Source organism: Danio aesculapii, chromosome 25 (genome assembly GCF_903798145.1).
Source record: "Danio aesculapii chromosome 25, fDanAes4.1, whole genome shotgun sequence".
In the NCBI taxonomy this organism is placed as follows: Eukaryota; Metazoa; Chordata; class Actinopteri; order Cypriniformes; family Danionidae; genus Danio; species Danio aesculapii.
Genome location: NC_079459.1, coordinates 32,422,038 through 32,434,369, shown reverse-complemented (window position 1 = coordinate 32,434,369; position 12,332 = coordinate 32,422,038). Strand labels below are relative to the sequence as shown.

The 12,332-nt window shown below is 35.7% G+C and overlaps 1 protein-coding gene across 1 annotated transcript in view; it reads left to right on the top strand.

The window, feature by feature from the left end:
* Window positions 1-2,429: 2,429 nt before the first annotated feature.
* Window positions 2,430-12,332, top strand: part of myo5c (myosin VC) — a 47,751-nt gene continuing 37,848 nt past the window's right edge. Inside the window, exons 1-12 of the mRNA XM_056451575.1 lie at window positions 2,430-2,516; window positions 2,793-2,903; window positions 5,052-5,220; window positions 5,312-5,456; window positions 5,933-6,089; window positions 6,204-6,347; window positions 6,422-6,503; window positions 7,213-7,320; window positions 7,408-7,514; window positions 8,438-8,703; window positions 9,728-9,809; window positions 10,993-11,133. Of these exons, the coding sequence (XP_056307550.1) occupies window positions 2,469-2,516; window positions 2,793-2,903; window positions 5,052-5,220; window positions 5,312-5,456; window positions 5,933-6,089; window positions 6,204-6,347; window positions 6,422-6,503; window positions 7,213-7,320; window positions 7,408-7,514; window positions 8,438-8,703; window positions 9,728-9,809; window positions 10,993-11,133 (1,560 nt within the window). The 5' untranslated portion in view covers window positions 2,430-2,468. The remainder of the gene's footprint in view (window positions 2,517-2,792; window positions 2,904-5,051; window positions 5,221-5,311; window positions 5,457-5,932; window positions 6,090-6,203; window positions 6,348-6,421; window positions 6,504-7,212; window positions 7,321-7,407; window positions 7,515-8,437; window positions 8,704-9,727; window positions 9,810-10,992; window positions 11,134-12,332) is intronic.

Below are 12,332 nucleotides of genomic sequence, written 5' to 3'. Positions count from 1 at the left end.
TTTGTATAACCAAAGTTTTAATACAAATTTCCTACTGTGGTAACATTAGGCTGTAATATAATTCTAACATTTTTTGAAGAAATAATGGTTAAATTTCAGACTGTTTGTAATGTTTATGATTTGTCAAGTATTTTTCCAGCGCTACAGAGAGGATAAACTGGTATTACCTGATTTTGCTGACTGCTGGTGTTGATGATCTACAGCATCTGCAGGTTTCACTTTTCATATTTGACAGTATTTTACCTCAGTTACATGTTAAAATAAATGCTAATGGGGGAAAAATACTGTATGTTTTACATCGAAGTAGCTCGATGCATTTGACATATTTACTGATAAAGATGACCTGCTGAAGTCCAAACTGAACATCAGAATGGAGATGAGGGGATTTAAGTGACTCTAACGACATAAATTTTCAGAAACTGATGATTTAGGAGAGTGAGGATGAGTAAATCGTGACATAATGTTAATTTTTGGTTGAACAGTTTCTTTAATCATCTTCAAATTGGACTGTTTTGATTTCAGAGGTCAGAGAGGAAACTGATATGAGTTAATAGAAACTTGAGTTTGCTATACACTTGTGATAATCGAGATATAGTCAAGCACCTCTGAACACACAACATGCTTAACCTTGAAGCAGATGAGGTACAGCAGCGAAAAAAACAACAACTGAAAACTGAGGCTATATTCCACAAGGGCTCTCGAAAATTGAACAACAGATTGGAAACAGGTTGCTTGGTTAGATGAGGCTTTGTTTCTGCTACAACTTTTTGGTGGAAGTGTCAAAAATTGGTGTAAATCCAGCTGAAAAAAACGCTAGTCTAGGCTGGTTGGCTGATCTTAGCTGGTTGACCAGCCTGGTTTTAGAGGGGTTTTGGCCATTCCAGGCTGGTTTCCAGTTATTTACCAGCTTGGCTCTAGCTGGTCAGCAAGGAGATGACCAGCTAAAATCAGCTTGACCCACCAAGCCAGGCTGGGAGCCCAGCCAAAGCTGGAGACTTTCCAGTCTGACCAGCTAAGACCAGGTTGAAAATGGCCAAAACCCCTCTAAAACCAGGCTGGTCGACCGGCTTAAACCAGCCAATTATCTTAAACTGGTTTAAGCTGTTTTTTTCCAGCAGGGAACATGTGTGGAGCTATAGAAGCTAGACAATAAAGCTAGCTAAACAAAGATTGACTAGGGGTTTAATGGTGTTATAGAGATTTTCTTGGCACTTTAGACCTCTGTTGACCATATTTTAATGTAGCTACTTGGGAATTTTTGCTAAACCCATTCCTTGATGACCACAGTGTAGGCTAGTCATCTTGTAATAACAACAGCAAGTTGCTAGCTCAAATAATTTCAAATTGCTTACTCAAGTGGTGCTCTAATAAAGTGGTTGATTATGAAATAAGCATATGAGGTAATGCAAATGTTTTAATGTATTTGATCTTTACTTTTGTATTCGAATCTGTCTGCACTAATCCAAGAGAAAACTTGTCATCGTGTCGGATCATCTTAGGATCATCCGTCTGCATACTTGTGCAGTGTTTGACTGAATGAGTAGGTGCAGTATCCTGTTCTTTTGCTGTCAAATCCTTGTTCAAATGAACACACCCCTACGGTAATCAAAGCGTCACGAGACTCGCTCGCGCGCGCTGGAAAGTATTAAAAGTTTGCCACACTATGGCGAAGGACTGTCTCATGAATATTAATTAGGTCACACGACGACCGATATATTTTTAAAATATATAGGCCATACAATGCATTATTTTAACTAACATTATTATTACTTATGTTAAACTACGATGGTTTACTATAATTAAACATTGTTTTGTAACTAATCATAATTTCATAGTTTATTCGTAATAAATTTGTGGTTAAAGGTATAAACTTGCTAAAAATATATATGGTTATTGCACTTTTGCTTAAAAAACAATGATTATTTTCGGAAGCTAGAGCACATTCAGTTTTATCATTTAAAACTTTCATGTCCAAATGTTTTTGTTGACATCCATTTTAATTTCTACGCGATTTTAATGATTGATTACTCTCAAATTTAAAACACAATTAACGTTAACTTATCTCAGTTTGTGTACTGCTTATTTATTTATTTATTTATTTTTGAGAAAAACGATTTACTTATTTAATTTAAACTTATGCATTTATTAACGTATTATATTTCGCTCTGTTATTTTAATATTTAGAAATGTACAACATTGTGAAATAAATAAAAAAAACGACAAAACGACACGCTCATGACCATGACTACTCGGATCATGAATGTTAAGTAGCTCTCATGAATATTAATGAGCAATCCTTCACAATAGTAGCACTTGTAGTTTCGCCGGCGGTGGCAGGTGAGCGAGGAAGTTCCCAGCGTCACTTCCAGACTTCTAGCAGGTGCCATGGCTAAAAAGTTAGTTTTTTAAATAACAGTTTCTCGTGTAATTATGAGAAAGTGTGTTAAATATGAAGTAAATCTGTGTGAATGGACGCGACTCCTGTTGCCATGGCTCTGTCGGAGTTGTATACAAAGGTATGATTTTCGCTTTGAGAAGTTTTTAAACACGATATTTTAGTCTTGTTTATTTACGTTTTCGAGGATAATGGTATCGTCAAGCATTTCTGAATGACATTATTAAGTTACATTTAGTTATGTTTAGTAGTTTAATATATTAGTTGTGACATATGGTCATCGTTGGTTCAGTAGTTATTGTTGACAGCGGAGTGTAAGCACATAAACAAGGATACACGTTGTCTTTCAAAGCATAATCTTATAGAATGTCTATATAATCCGTGTTTTGGGATGTAGTATAACAGGGTGTGGATTCCTGATGCTGAACATGTCTGGAAATCTGCGGAGATTCTGACAGATTTTAATCCTGGTGATTCTGAGTTAGAGATACAGCTGGAGGATGGGACGGTAAGACAAAATCATCTTTATATATTAAAGCTAACTGACGAACTGTTTAGAGTATTTTCATCAATTAATAATGGTGAATTTTACCGTACTTATTTTGGTTCTATGCAGCCAGAACCTACTATCTTCACAAACTTAGGTTGTTGGTTTTTTTTGGATGTCAAATTATAATAAGTTATTTTGAGGTGAACATTCCTACTGAAAAAAACAGCTTAAACCAGCCTAGGCTGGTTGGCTGGTTTTAGCTGGTTGACCAGCCTGGTTTTAGAGGGGTTTTGGCCATTTCCAGGCTGGTTTCCAGCCATTTCCAGCTCTTAGCTGGTCAGGCTGGTAAATGACCAGCTAAAACCAGCTTGACCACCTAGCCAGGCTGGGAGCCCAGCCAAAACCAGCTATGTCCAGTTTAAACCAGGCTGGTCAAGCTGGTTTTAGCTGGATTTAGCTGGTCATTTTCCAGCCTGACCAGCTAAGACCATGCTGGAAATAGCTGGAAACCAGTCTGGAAATAGCCAAAACCCCTCTAAAATCAGGCTGGTCAACCAGCTAAAACCAGTCAACCAGCTTAGGCTGGTTTAAGCTGGATTTTTAATTAGGGATTGGTTAAGTAAAACTAAAGAGTAGAAGAAATGTAAAGCAAATTCTATAAAAATAAAAAATATAATAAAAGTTTAACAACTTATTTTTAAAACAGTTAGGTTTATTAACGAATCTCATTTGAAACTATCAGAAACTACATTACACATGAAGAACCACAAATGACATAATTAAAAATTAAATCTGAAAGATATATTTTGATAGAAAATGCTTATTGTGCATGAAATTGCAAAAATGTAGCTTTTATAGAGACAACAAATAACTTTATATGGTATTGTATTTTTCTGTAGTTTTTAATATGTTATCCGCAATGCTTCATGGGATTGCAGTTCTTTCCCTCATACATTTCGTACACTTGTCATTTTGACAAATTTTTATTCAATTGTTTGCATTAAAAATCAATGTTTGCAATATTGTGATTCTCCTCCTTGCTAGTAGGTTTCGATTGATTACTCTTTCTACTACTATTATCTGTTGAATGATTGATTTCTAATTGGCTGATGAGCATTCTAAGCTGTTCAGTTATTTTCAGATAAACGCACAGCTAGTTACGGCAGGTTTTGAGTGCATTACAGAAGGCACACACAGGAGCATTTTGAGGGCAAAAACATAAAAATGTCTGAAATATAACATCTGAACAGTAGCTTTAGGTGTTGGCACTGTAGTATAAGCTGAATAAATTACTCCAGTCTGTTAAATTATTAGAAAATAATGCACACCTGAGATGGTGATTCATAAACAGTCCAATTACTCCTTAACAAATACTTTTAAAAAAAAGTTCTTTGTGGGCGGGACTAAGGCACTCTGTACAAAAAGTGGGTGGGACTAAGGCACTTTATACAAAAAGTGGGCAGGACTAATGTGCTTTATACACAAAGTGGGTGGGACTAATTCAATTCAATTCACCTTTATTTGTATAGCGCTTTTACAATGTAGATTGTCAAAGCAGCTTCACATAGAAGATCATAGTAAATTGAAACAGTGTAGTTCAGTTTTCAGTGTTTAAGTGACTAATGCCTTTTATACAAAAAGTGGGTGGGGCTAAGGCACTGTATGCAAAAAAGTAGGCGGGACTAAAACACCCTATACAAAAAAGTGGGCGGGACTAATTCACTCTATATAATAAAGTGAGTGGAACTAATGCCCTCTACAAAAAGTGGGCAGGACTAAGGCACTCTATACAAAAAGTGGGCGGTACTAATGCACTCAATACAAAAATTGGCAGGGACTAATGTACTTTATACATAAAGTGGGCGGGACTAATGCACTGTATACAAAAAGTGAGTGGGACTAATGCACTCTGTACAAAAAGTGGGAGGGACTACTGCACTTTATACAAAAAGTGAGCGGGGCTACAGCACTCTAAAAAAAGTGGGCTGGACTAAAGCGCTCTATACAAAAAGTGGGCTGGACTAAAGTGCTCTATTCAAAAAGTGGATGGTACTAATGCATTTTATACAATAAAGTAATCAGGATTAAGACACGCTATGCAAAAAAAAGTGGATGGAGCTTATGCACTCTATACAATCTAATCTAAGATGTAAATCTTTCTTGGAGGAGTTGCATTATCCTCTGGAAGGGGGTGAGAAGTTGCCGCCCCTCCGAAACCCCGATATCCTGGTGGGTGAAAACGACCTGACAGCTCTCAGTTACCTTCATGAGCCGGCCGTGCTACACAACCTCAAAGTCCGATTCGTTGAGTCCAAAATCATCTACACATATTGTGGTAGGCTGGACACTAAATGGCTTTTTGGTCATGAACATGTTTTTTTGTTTGTTTGTTTTTACTACATTGAGCTTATATTTATTATTTGTAGGAATCATTCTGGTGGCCGTCAATCCATACAAGCAGCTTCCCATCTACGGAGATGCAGTCATCCATGCGTACTCTGGGCAAAACATGGGCGACCTGGACCCTCATATATTTGCCGTGGCTGAAGAAGCCTACAAACAAATGGCCAGGTGACGCAAATGTCAGATGCTAGTTTTTAAATTAATTTAATAGGGAAAAGTATGAATGCTAATTTAAAAGTGCTTATGGTAGTGAAAGGTATGAAGAAAAATTAAGTTTGGATAATGTTTTGCTAACGTTCGTATTTTTTTGATTGGATAAGAGTCGGCCCACTATAGAACAACAATGATTGATTTAGTTTTATTTTACGTTTTTGCATTTATGAGGAAAGAACTGCGTTATGGATGTGACATCTCTCTGTTATGGATGTGACAGATGTGAAATTGGCACTGTGTGACTTTGTTAAATCAAATGTAATTGGTTGAAAACATTGACAGAGACATTTTTGAGTATTTTACAGTACTGTAAAATACTTGCTTACACAAATCATGTAGAAAGGGTTGGTGGAAATTTTTTTCATGGCAAGGTTGACATTTGCATGGAATTGATTAATAGTTTAGTGAAGCATCTTTTGTTCAACTTTCAGGAATAACAAAAATCAGTCCATCATTGTGAGTGGTGAATCCGGGGCCGGAAAGACTGTATCTGCTCGCTATGCTATGAGATACTTCGCCATGGTCAGCAAATCCGGCAGCAAAACCCGAGTGGAGGACAAAGTTTTGGCGTCCAATCCAATCACTGAGGTAAGATCTTCGTACCCGAACCAACAAGATCTGATCTCTGAATCCTCATTCATCTGCATGGCTGATATTATTATTATTACTATTATTGCTTGCAAACATTGTATTCATCTGCAGGCTATTGGAAATGCAAAAACAACACGAAATGACAACAGCAGTCGATTCGGAAAGTACACCGAGATCAGTTTCGATAAAAGATACCAAATCATTGGTGCCAACATGAGGACGTATCTTCTGGAAAAGTCCAGGGTGGTGTTTCAGGTGAATATCATTCGAGAGATGTACTGAATAATAAATGTAGATTTCTCATTGTGTCCTGTTTGTTCTCCCTGCAGTCGGAGAACGAGAGAAATTATCACATCTTCTACCAAATGTGTGCTTGTGCAAATCAGCCAGAGTTCAAAGGCTTACGACTGTGTGAGTGTCTCTGTCCTGTACGTGCTTTAACACAGCACAGAGTTCAGCGGAGTTAAAAAAATGGTTTGAGAGGTGTTGGCGCCAGTGGTGTAGTAGTTAGTACATCGACACATGCACTCCGGTGCTCACGGTGACCCGAGTTCAATTCCCACCTCGCAGTATGCTCATCCTTCCCCTCTCTCTGCTTCCCATACTTTCCTGTTACACTACACTGTCCTGTCCATTAAAAGTGAAAACCCAGAAAAAAAAATGGTTTGAGAGGAATGTTCAGAGTCCAGTTATTATTATAAGTGTGCTACTAATAATATTGTTGCATTCTTGAAATTTTCTAGACTCCACAAGCATTTTCTGTGTGCATGATCTATTGATGTGATTGATAGATTAATGCATATATTGTGTAGGTTTAATGGCATCTTAACGCTTATGTAAATTTTAGCTTTACATTGTAACTCAGTATCTGATACCATAAAAAACATGATTATTTTTAAGATAGATAGATAGATAGATAGATAGATAGATAGATAGATAGATAGATAGATAGATAGATAGATAGATAGATAGATAGATAGATAAATGGATAACAGTATAAACATTTGGACTTGGTAAACTGACAATAAATGTAGGTTTTTGTATGTATTATAAAATATGTATTTATATAAGCATGAGTTTATTCCTTTCTATAGTGTTTATGTTCTCATCTGTTCCTTAGTGGGTGCAGAAAAGTTTAATTACACACGTTTGGGTGGTGAGATCGAGATCGACGGTGTGGACGACCGCGCTGATATGGCAGAAACACGCAGAACCTTCAATCTGCTGGGTAATAGATATTTACATTAAAAAATATGATTAATAATTACATTTCTGCTGTAAACAAAAATGCAGCTGTGTCAATGTTTCTCTTCAGGTCTCAAGGAAAACTTTCAGACTGACGTGTTTAAGGTGCTCGCTGCAATCCTGCATTTAGGAAATGTAATAATCAAGGCAAAGGACCCGGAGAAATCATTCATCGGTGTAAGAAATATTCATCTGTTTACTCTTACACAGTCAGTTTTGGGAAAGTTACTTTTGAAAGTAGTCCATTACAGTCTTGCGTTACTTTTTTCTAAAAGTAGCTAAATAAGTTACTTAGTTACTTTCTACCAAAAGTAATGTGCTACATTTGTGTTGCTTTTTTCATCTGGGCTGGAGTTTCTTGTTTGTAATAACAACATAAACAAAACATGTATTTTGCTGATAAGTTACTTTTAAAAATAATCCTATACAATCTTGCGTTACATCTTTCTAATAGTAACTAAATAAGTTACTTAGTTACTTTTTAACCAAAGTAATCTGCTACATTTGTGTTGCTTTTTATCTGGGCTGGAGTTGCTTGTTTTTTAATAACAAACAAAACATCTGTTTAGCTGATAAGTTACTTTTAAAAGTAATCCATTACAATCTTGCGATAATTTATAAAAGTAACTAAAGTTACTTAGTTACTTTTTAATATAAGTAATCTGCTACTTTTGTGTTGCTTTTTTCATGTGGGCTGGACTTGCTTGTGTGTAACATCTATTTAGCTGATAAGTTACTTTTAAAAGTAATCCATTATAATCTTGCGTTGCTTCTTTCTAAAAGTAACTAAACATGTTACTTAGTTACTTTTTAACCAAAGTAATCTGCTATATTTGTGTTGCTTTTTTCATCTGGGCTGGAGTTTATGTTTTGTAATAATAACATAAACAAATCATCTATTTTGCTGATAAATTACTTTTAAAAGTAATCTATTACAGTCTTGCATTACTTCTTTCATTCACTGAGGATTGAACTGCCAACTATTCCAGCATATGTTTTATATATACAAAGGCTCTTGATTTGAATTAATGGTGCTTTAAAAAGTTCTTAATTATGCTGTTTATTAAATAGTGGGAACTTTTTTCCTGCCCCTTCTCCAGTCCAGAGACCCTCACCTGGCCATATTCTGCGACCTGATGGGCGTCAGCACGGAAAACATGAGCCGCTGGTTGTGTCACAGACGGATAGTCCTGTCAACAGAGACCGTGGTCAAACCACAGCCCCGGGAACGTGCCGTCAATGCACGCGACGCTCTTGCTAAACACATCTATGCCCACCTTTTCAACTGGGTCATTCACAAAATCAACCAGGCACTGATGGTCCCTGGGAAACAGCATTCGTTTATTGGGGTCTTGGATATTTATGGGTACGTCAAAATAAAGAAATCAGAATTTACAATGTTTACTTTAGCTAGTGAACTGAATTAAATTTAAAAAAGTTTCATCTTTTCATGTGTTTCATCTATGAAAATCTTCAATCAAAGTCTGAGAATCTGCTTCTGCGTTTTCATTGGCTGCTTTTCTGATGATGTCAGTTCAGCCACAGTATTCTTAGGCACGCCCCTCTTACCGTTAGTTTGCTTTGAGGGAATGAGAAAAAAAATGAAAGCCTCGCCCCCCTACTTAATATTCCATTTTAGTCTGAAGTATATCAACATACTGAAATAAAAATCAGGACTTTAAAAGGATATATGTGAGGATTTTCATATATCAATGTTTTTATTGCCAGTGTATGAACAGCTTTTAATAAAAGTCTCAAAATAAGATCTTCTTGACCTCTCAGGTTGTCTGTGAAAACCTGTAATGTGATTTTTAAGTTAAAGGATGATTTTGCTTGAACAATTGAAATGTATGTGACATTTATGAGCTCCTTTCTGTCTTTCTATGGCACACTTCATTCTAATAATGTTCAGAATAATGCAGAAAGACACTTTCTGTACTGCAAAAATTGTAATTTGTACTCTATAGTTTCAAATATACTTTTTAATCAAATCTATCTTAACACTGTGTATCAGAATACATTTTTTGGTTCAAGATTATATTAAATTAACTAATATGTACTTACACTGAAATGAATAAATTGTTACAGTGTACTTACTGTGTAAATACAGTGTACGTATGCTTAATTAAATAGCTTTGTGTAATTGCATCAGTAATTCATTTTTGTTTTATAGTTACAGTACACTGTTGACCCTCCCTTACACTTTAACTCACTCTTAAACTTATGTATGCCACCAAATATGTCCCTAACCCCACCTCAATAGCACCAGAAGTGTTAAAAAATACATTATTGACACATTTAACACATTATATTTATGAAGTATATAGTAGTTAAGGCCACTTAATATAAAGTGGGACCCATTTTTCTAATGTTGTTCTGTCTTTCTCTAGATTTGAGACCTTTGAAATTAACAGTTTCGAGCAGTTCTGCATCAACTACGCCAATGAGAAGCTGCAGCAGCAGTTCAACCTGGTTAGTCCATCTTTACTGTATTTTAAAGCAGATTAATAATATAATTATTTCTATATACAGCTATTCAGATCATCTGGGAAAGATGTTTTTGCTTTGTTTGCAATATATAATCACAGAAAAAGAGTATCATACATTCAAACGATGCATTCAAATGTAATTTTTTATTTTTTTTTACACACTTGAAATAAAAGTCTAAAAATGTCAGATTTATTAATGCTGCGTCCCATTTTACCTTCTAATACTCACCAAGTTGAGTGCCCACTAGACACACAAGAAGGCACTGTACACATCACATCTACCACCAAACTACAAATCCTATCATGTCTTGCAGTCACACACCTGTCACATCAGCTGAAATGACACCCGAATGCGAAGCTTCATACTAATCATCCATCCGCCACCCGCCCGCATATACAGTTTTATCTGATACATGTATCCACAACTGATCGTCACTAATAATTTAATTCTTTGTTTTAGGCATGATCATAGGTCACCGTGGATATTAACAGTAGATTCAATGAGCTAATCTGCGCATCTCTGATAGTAAACTAATACATTAATCGTAAACATTTTTAAATGAACATTTATTTATAAAAACAAAAGTTTGTCTTTAGACAACATTTTCTTCATTTTCAAATAGATACAGAAAGTAAAAAGAAGACATTTTAGCTTTTACACATACAAAAACAAGATGGTAGCTATGTTATGTTTACTTGGCTTTTTTCTTTGCACTGCAAAAACAGAATAGCATCTACAGTGCCTAAACTCGGGCCATTCCGCCTCGCCTCTAAAACACGGCCAGCTGCATTAAGTGAGCGTTTGCTCACACCACTTGTAGTAGGAATGAACAAGATTCTCCTCACAAGGCACTGCAGTTGCGGAAATAAGCAATCTTGTTTCTCCCAAAACGATAGCAGATTATTTTGGGCATTTCATCTTCCCATCCCATGGGGTATATCCCCTGCGGATATAACCGCCATCCGCGCATCACTATTACACACACACAGCTGAAGCTCGTCATGACTGATTAATGGACTATATATTCATCACACACATCCTGGGCTGAGTCTTGTTATCCGTAATGATACGTGTTTTTGATGAGTGTCATTTCTTTTGTGAGAACTAAATTGATTTGAAGAGTAATTTGTGATTAAAAACGTGTCACTGATTATCATCCCATCAGCACGTGTTTAAACTAGAGCAGGAGGAGTACATGAAGGAGGACATTCCCTGGACGCTGATCGATTTCTACGACAACCAACCCGTTATTGATCTCATTGAGGCTAAGATGGGCATTCTGGACCTTCTGGATGAAGAGTGTCTGGTGAGAAGAAGAATAATGTGGGGAAAGTATTGTTCTGTCTCTGTTTATATTATGTTGTGTAGTTCCGCCCACACTGTAATCTCATTAATTGAAAACACCTTGCTGTTGAATACTTAGCAGCTGTGTTCTGAAACTTCTGAAGTAGATATAAATTAGACATGAATGGATATGAGAGTATTTACAAAGTTTACAAAGTCTTTTTTGATCTCCCACAGTTGAAACTAATTAAAATTGGCTGCAAAATCTGTACAATTTTCTAGACTCAAAACCGCCGTTTGTCTAATGACTCAATTATTCAGCATTTGTCTTTGCTGTATTTTTACACATATAAGTCAGTTTTATTCATATAATTCTTTCTATATACATATAAAAAATGACGTTTGCTGTTTGTTCAGACTACTTTTTTAAAATGAACTGAAACAACACAGTTCTTGAGGGGTTTTTTTTGCGACAACTTAACTGTTTTATGTTCAATCCACTTACATTTGTAAAAACGAATGAGTTAACTTAATTCCGCCATTTTGTTGCAACACAAATCACTTGTGTGGAACCCAGCTTTTTAAAAGAGCATCATACAATTAAAATGTCTGCAGATTAAATATTCGTAAGTGAAGAAAGTGCTGGTTTATATTATGTTAAGTACAGAGTAATCTGTAATCTCATTGGTTCAAAACACCTTGCTGCTGAATATTAAGCAGCTCTGTTCTGATTGGCTGTTTTAGAACATACACACCTCTAAAATGGATATGAATAAGACTTATAAAGTGTAACAGAATATTTACAAAGTCTTTTTTTCGACCTTCCACAATTTCCACAAGGCAATAGTCAAAAACTGACTACAAAAACTACATCTTATAGAGCTCAAGCCTCGTTTGTCTAATGACTTATTCATAATTCAACGTTTATTTTGCTGTATTTTTACGCATATGTCAGATTTATTCATATAATTCTTTCTGTTTTTATCTTGCAATATATACATATACTATATATATATATATATATATATATATATAAATACTGTACATTACAGAAAAAGAGTGTCATACATTTGAAATGTCTGTGGACAAAATATTCTCTAATAAAAGAAAGTGAAGAAAGCGCTGTTTTATATCATGTTGGGTAGCCCCACCCACACTGTAACCTCATTGTTTCAAAACACCTCACTGCTGAATATTAAGCAGCTATGTATTAGATTTTAA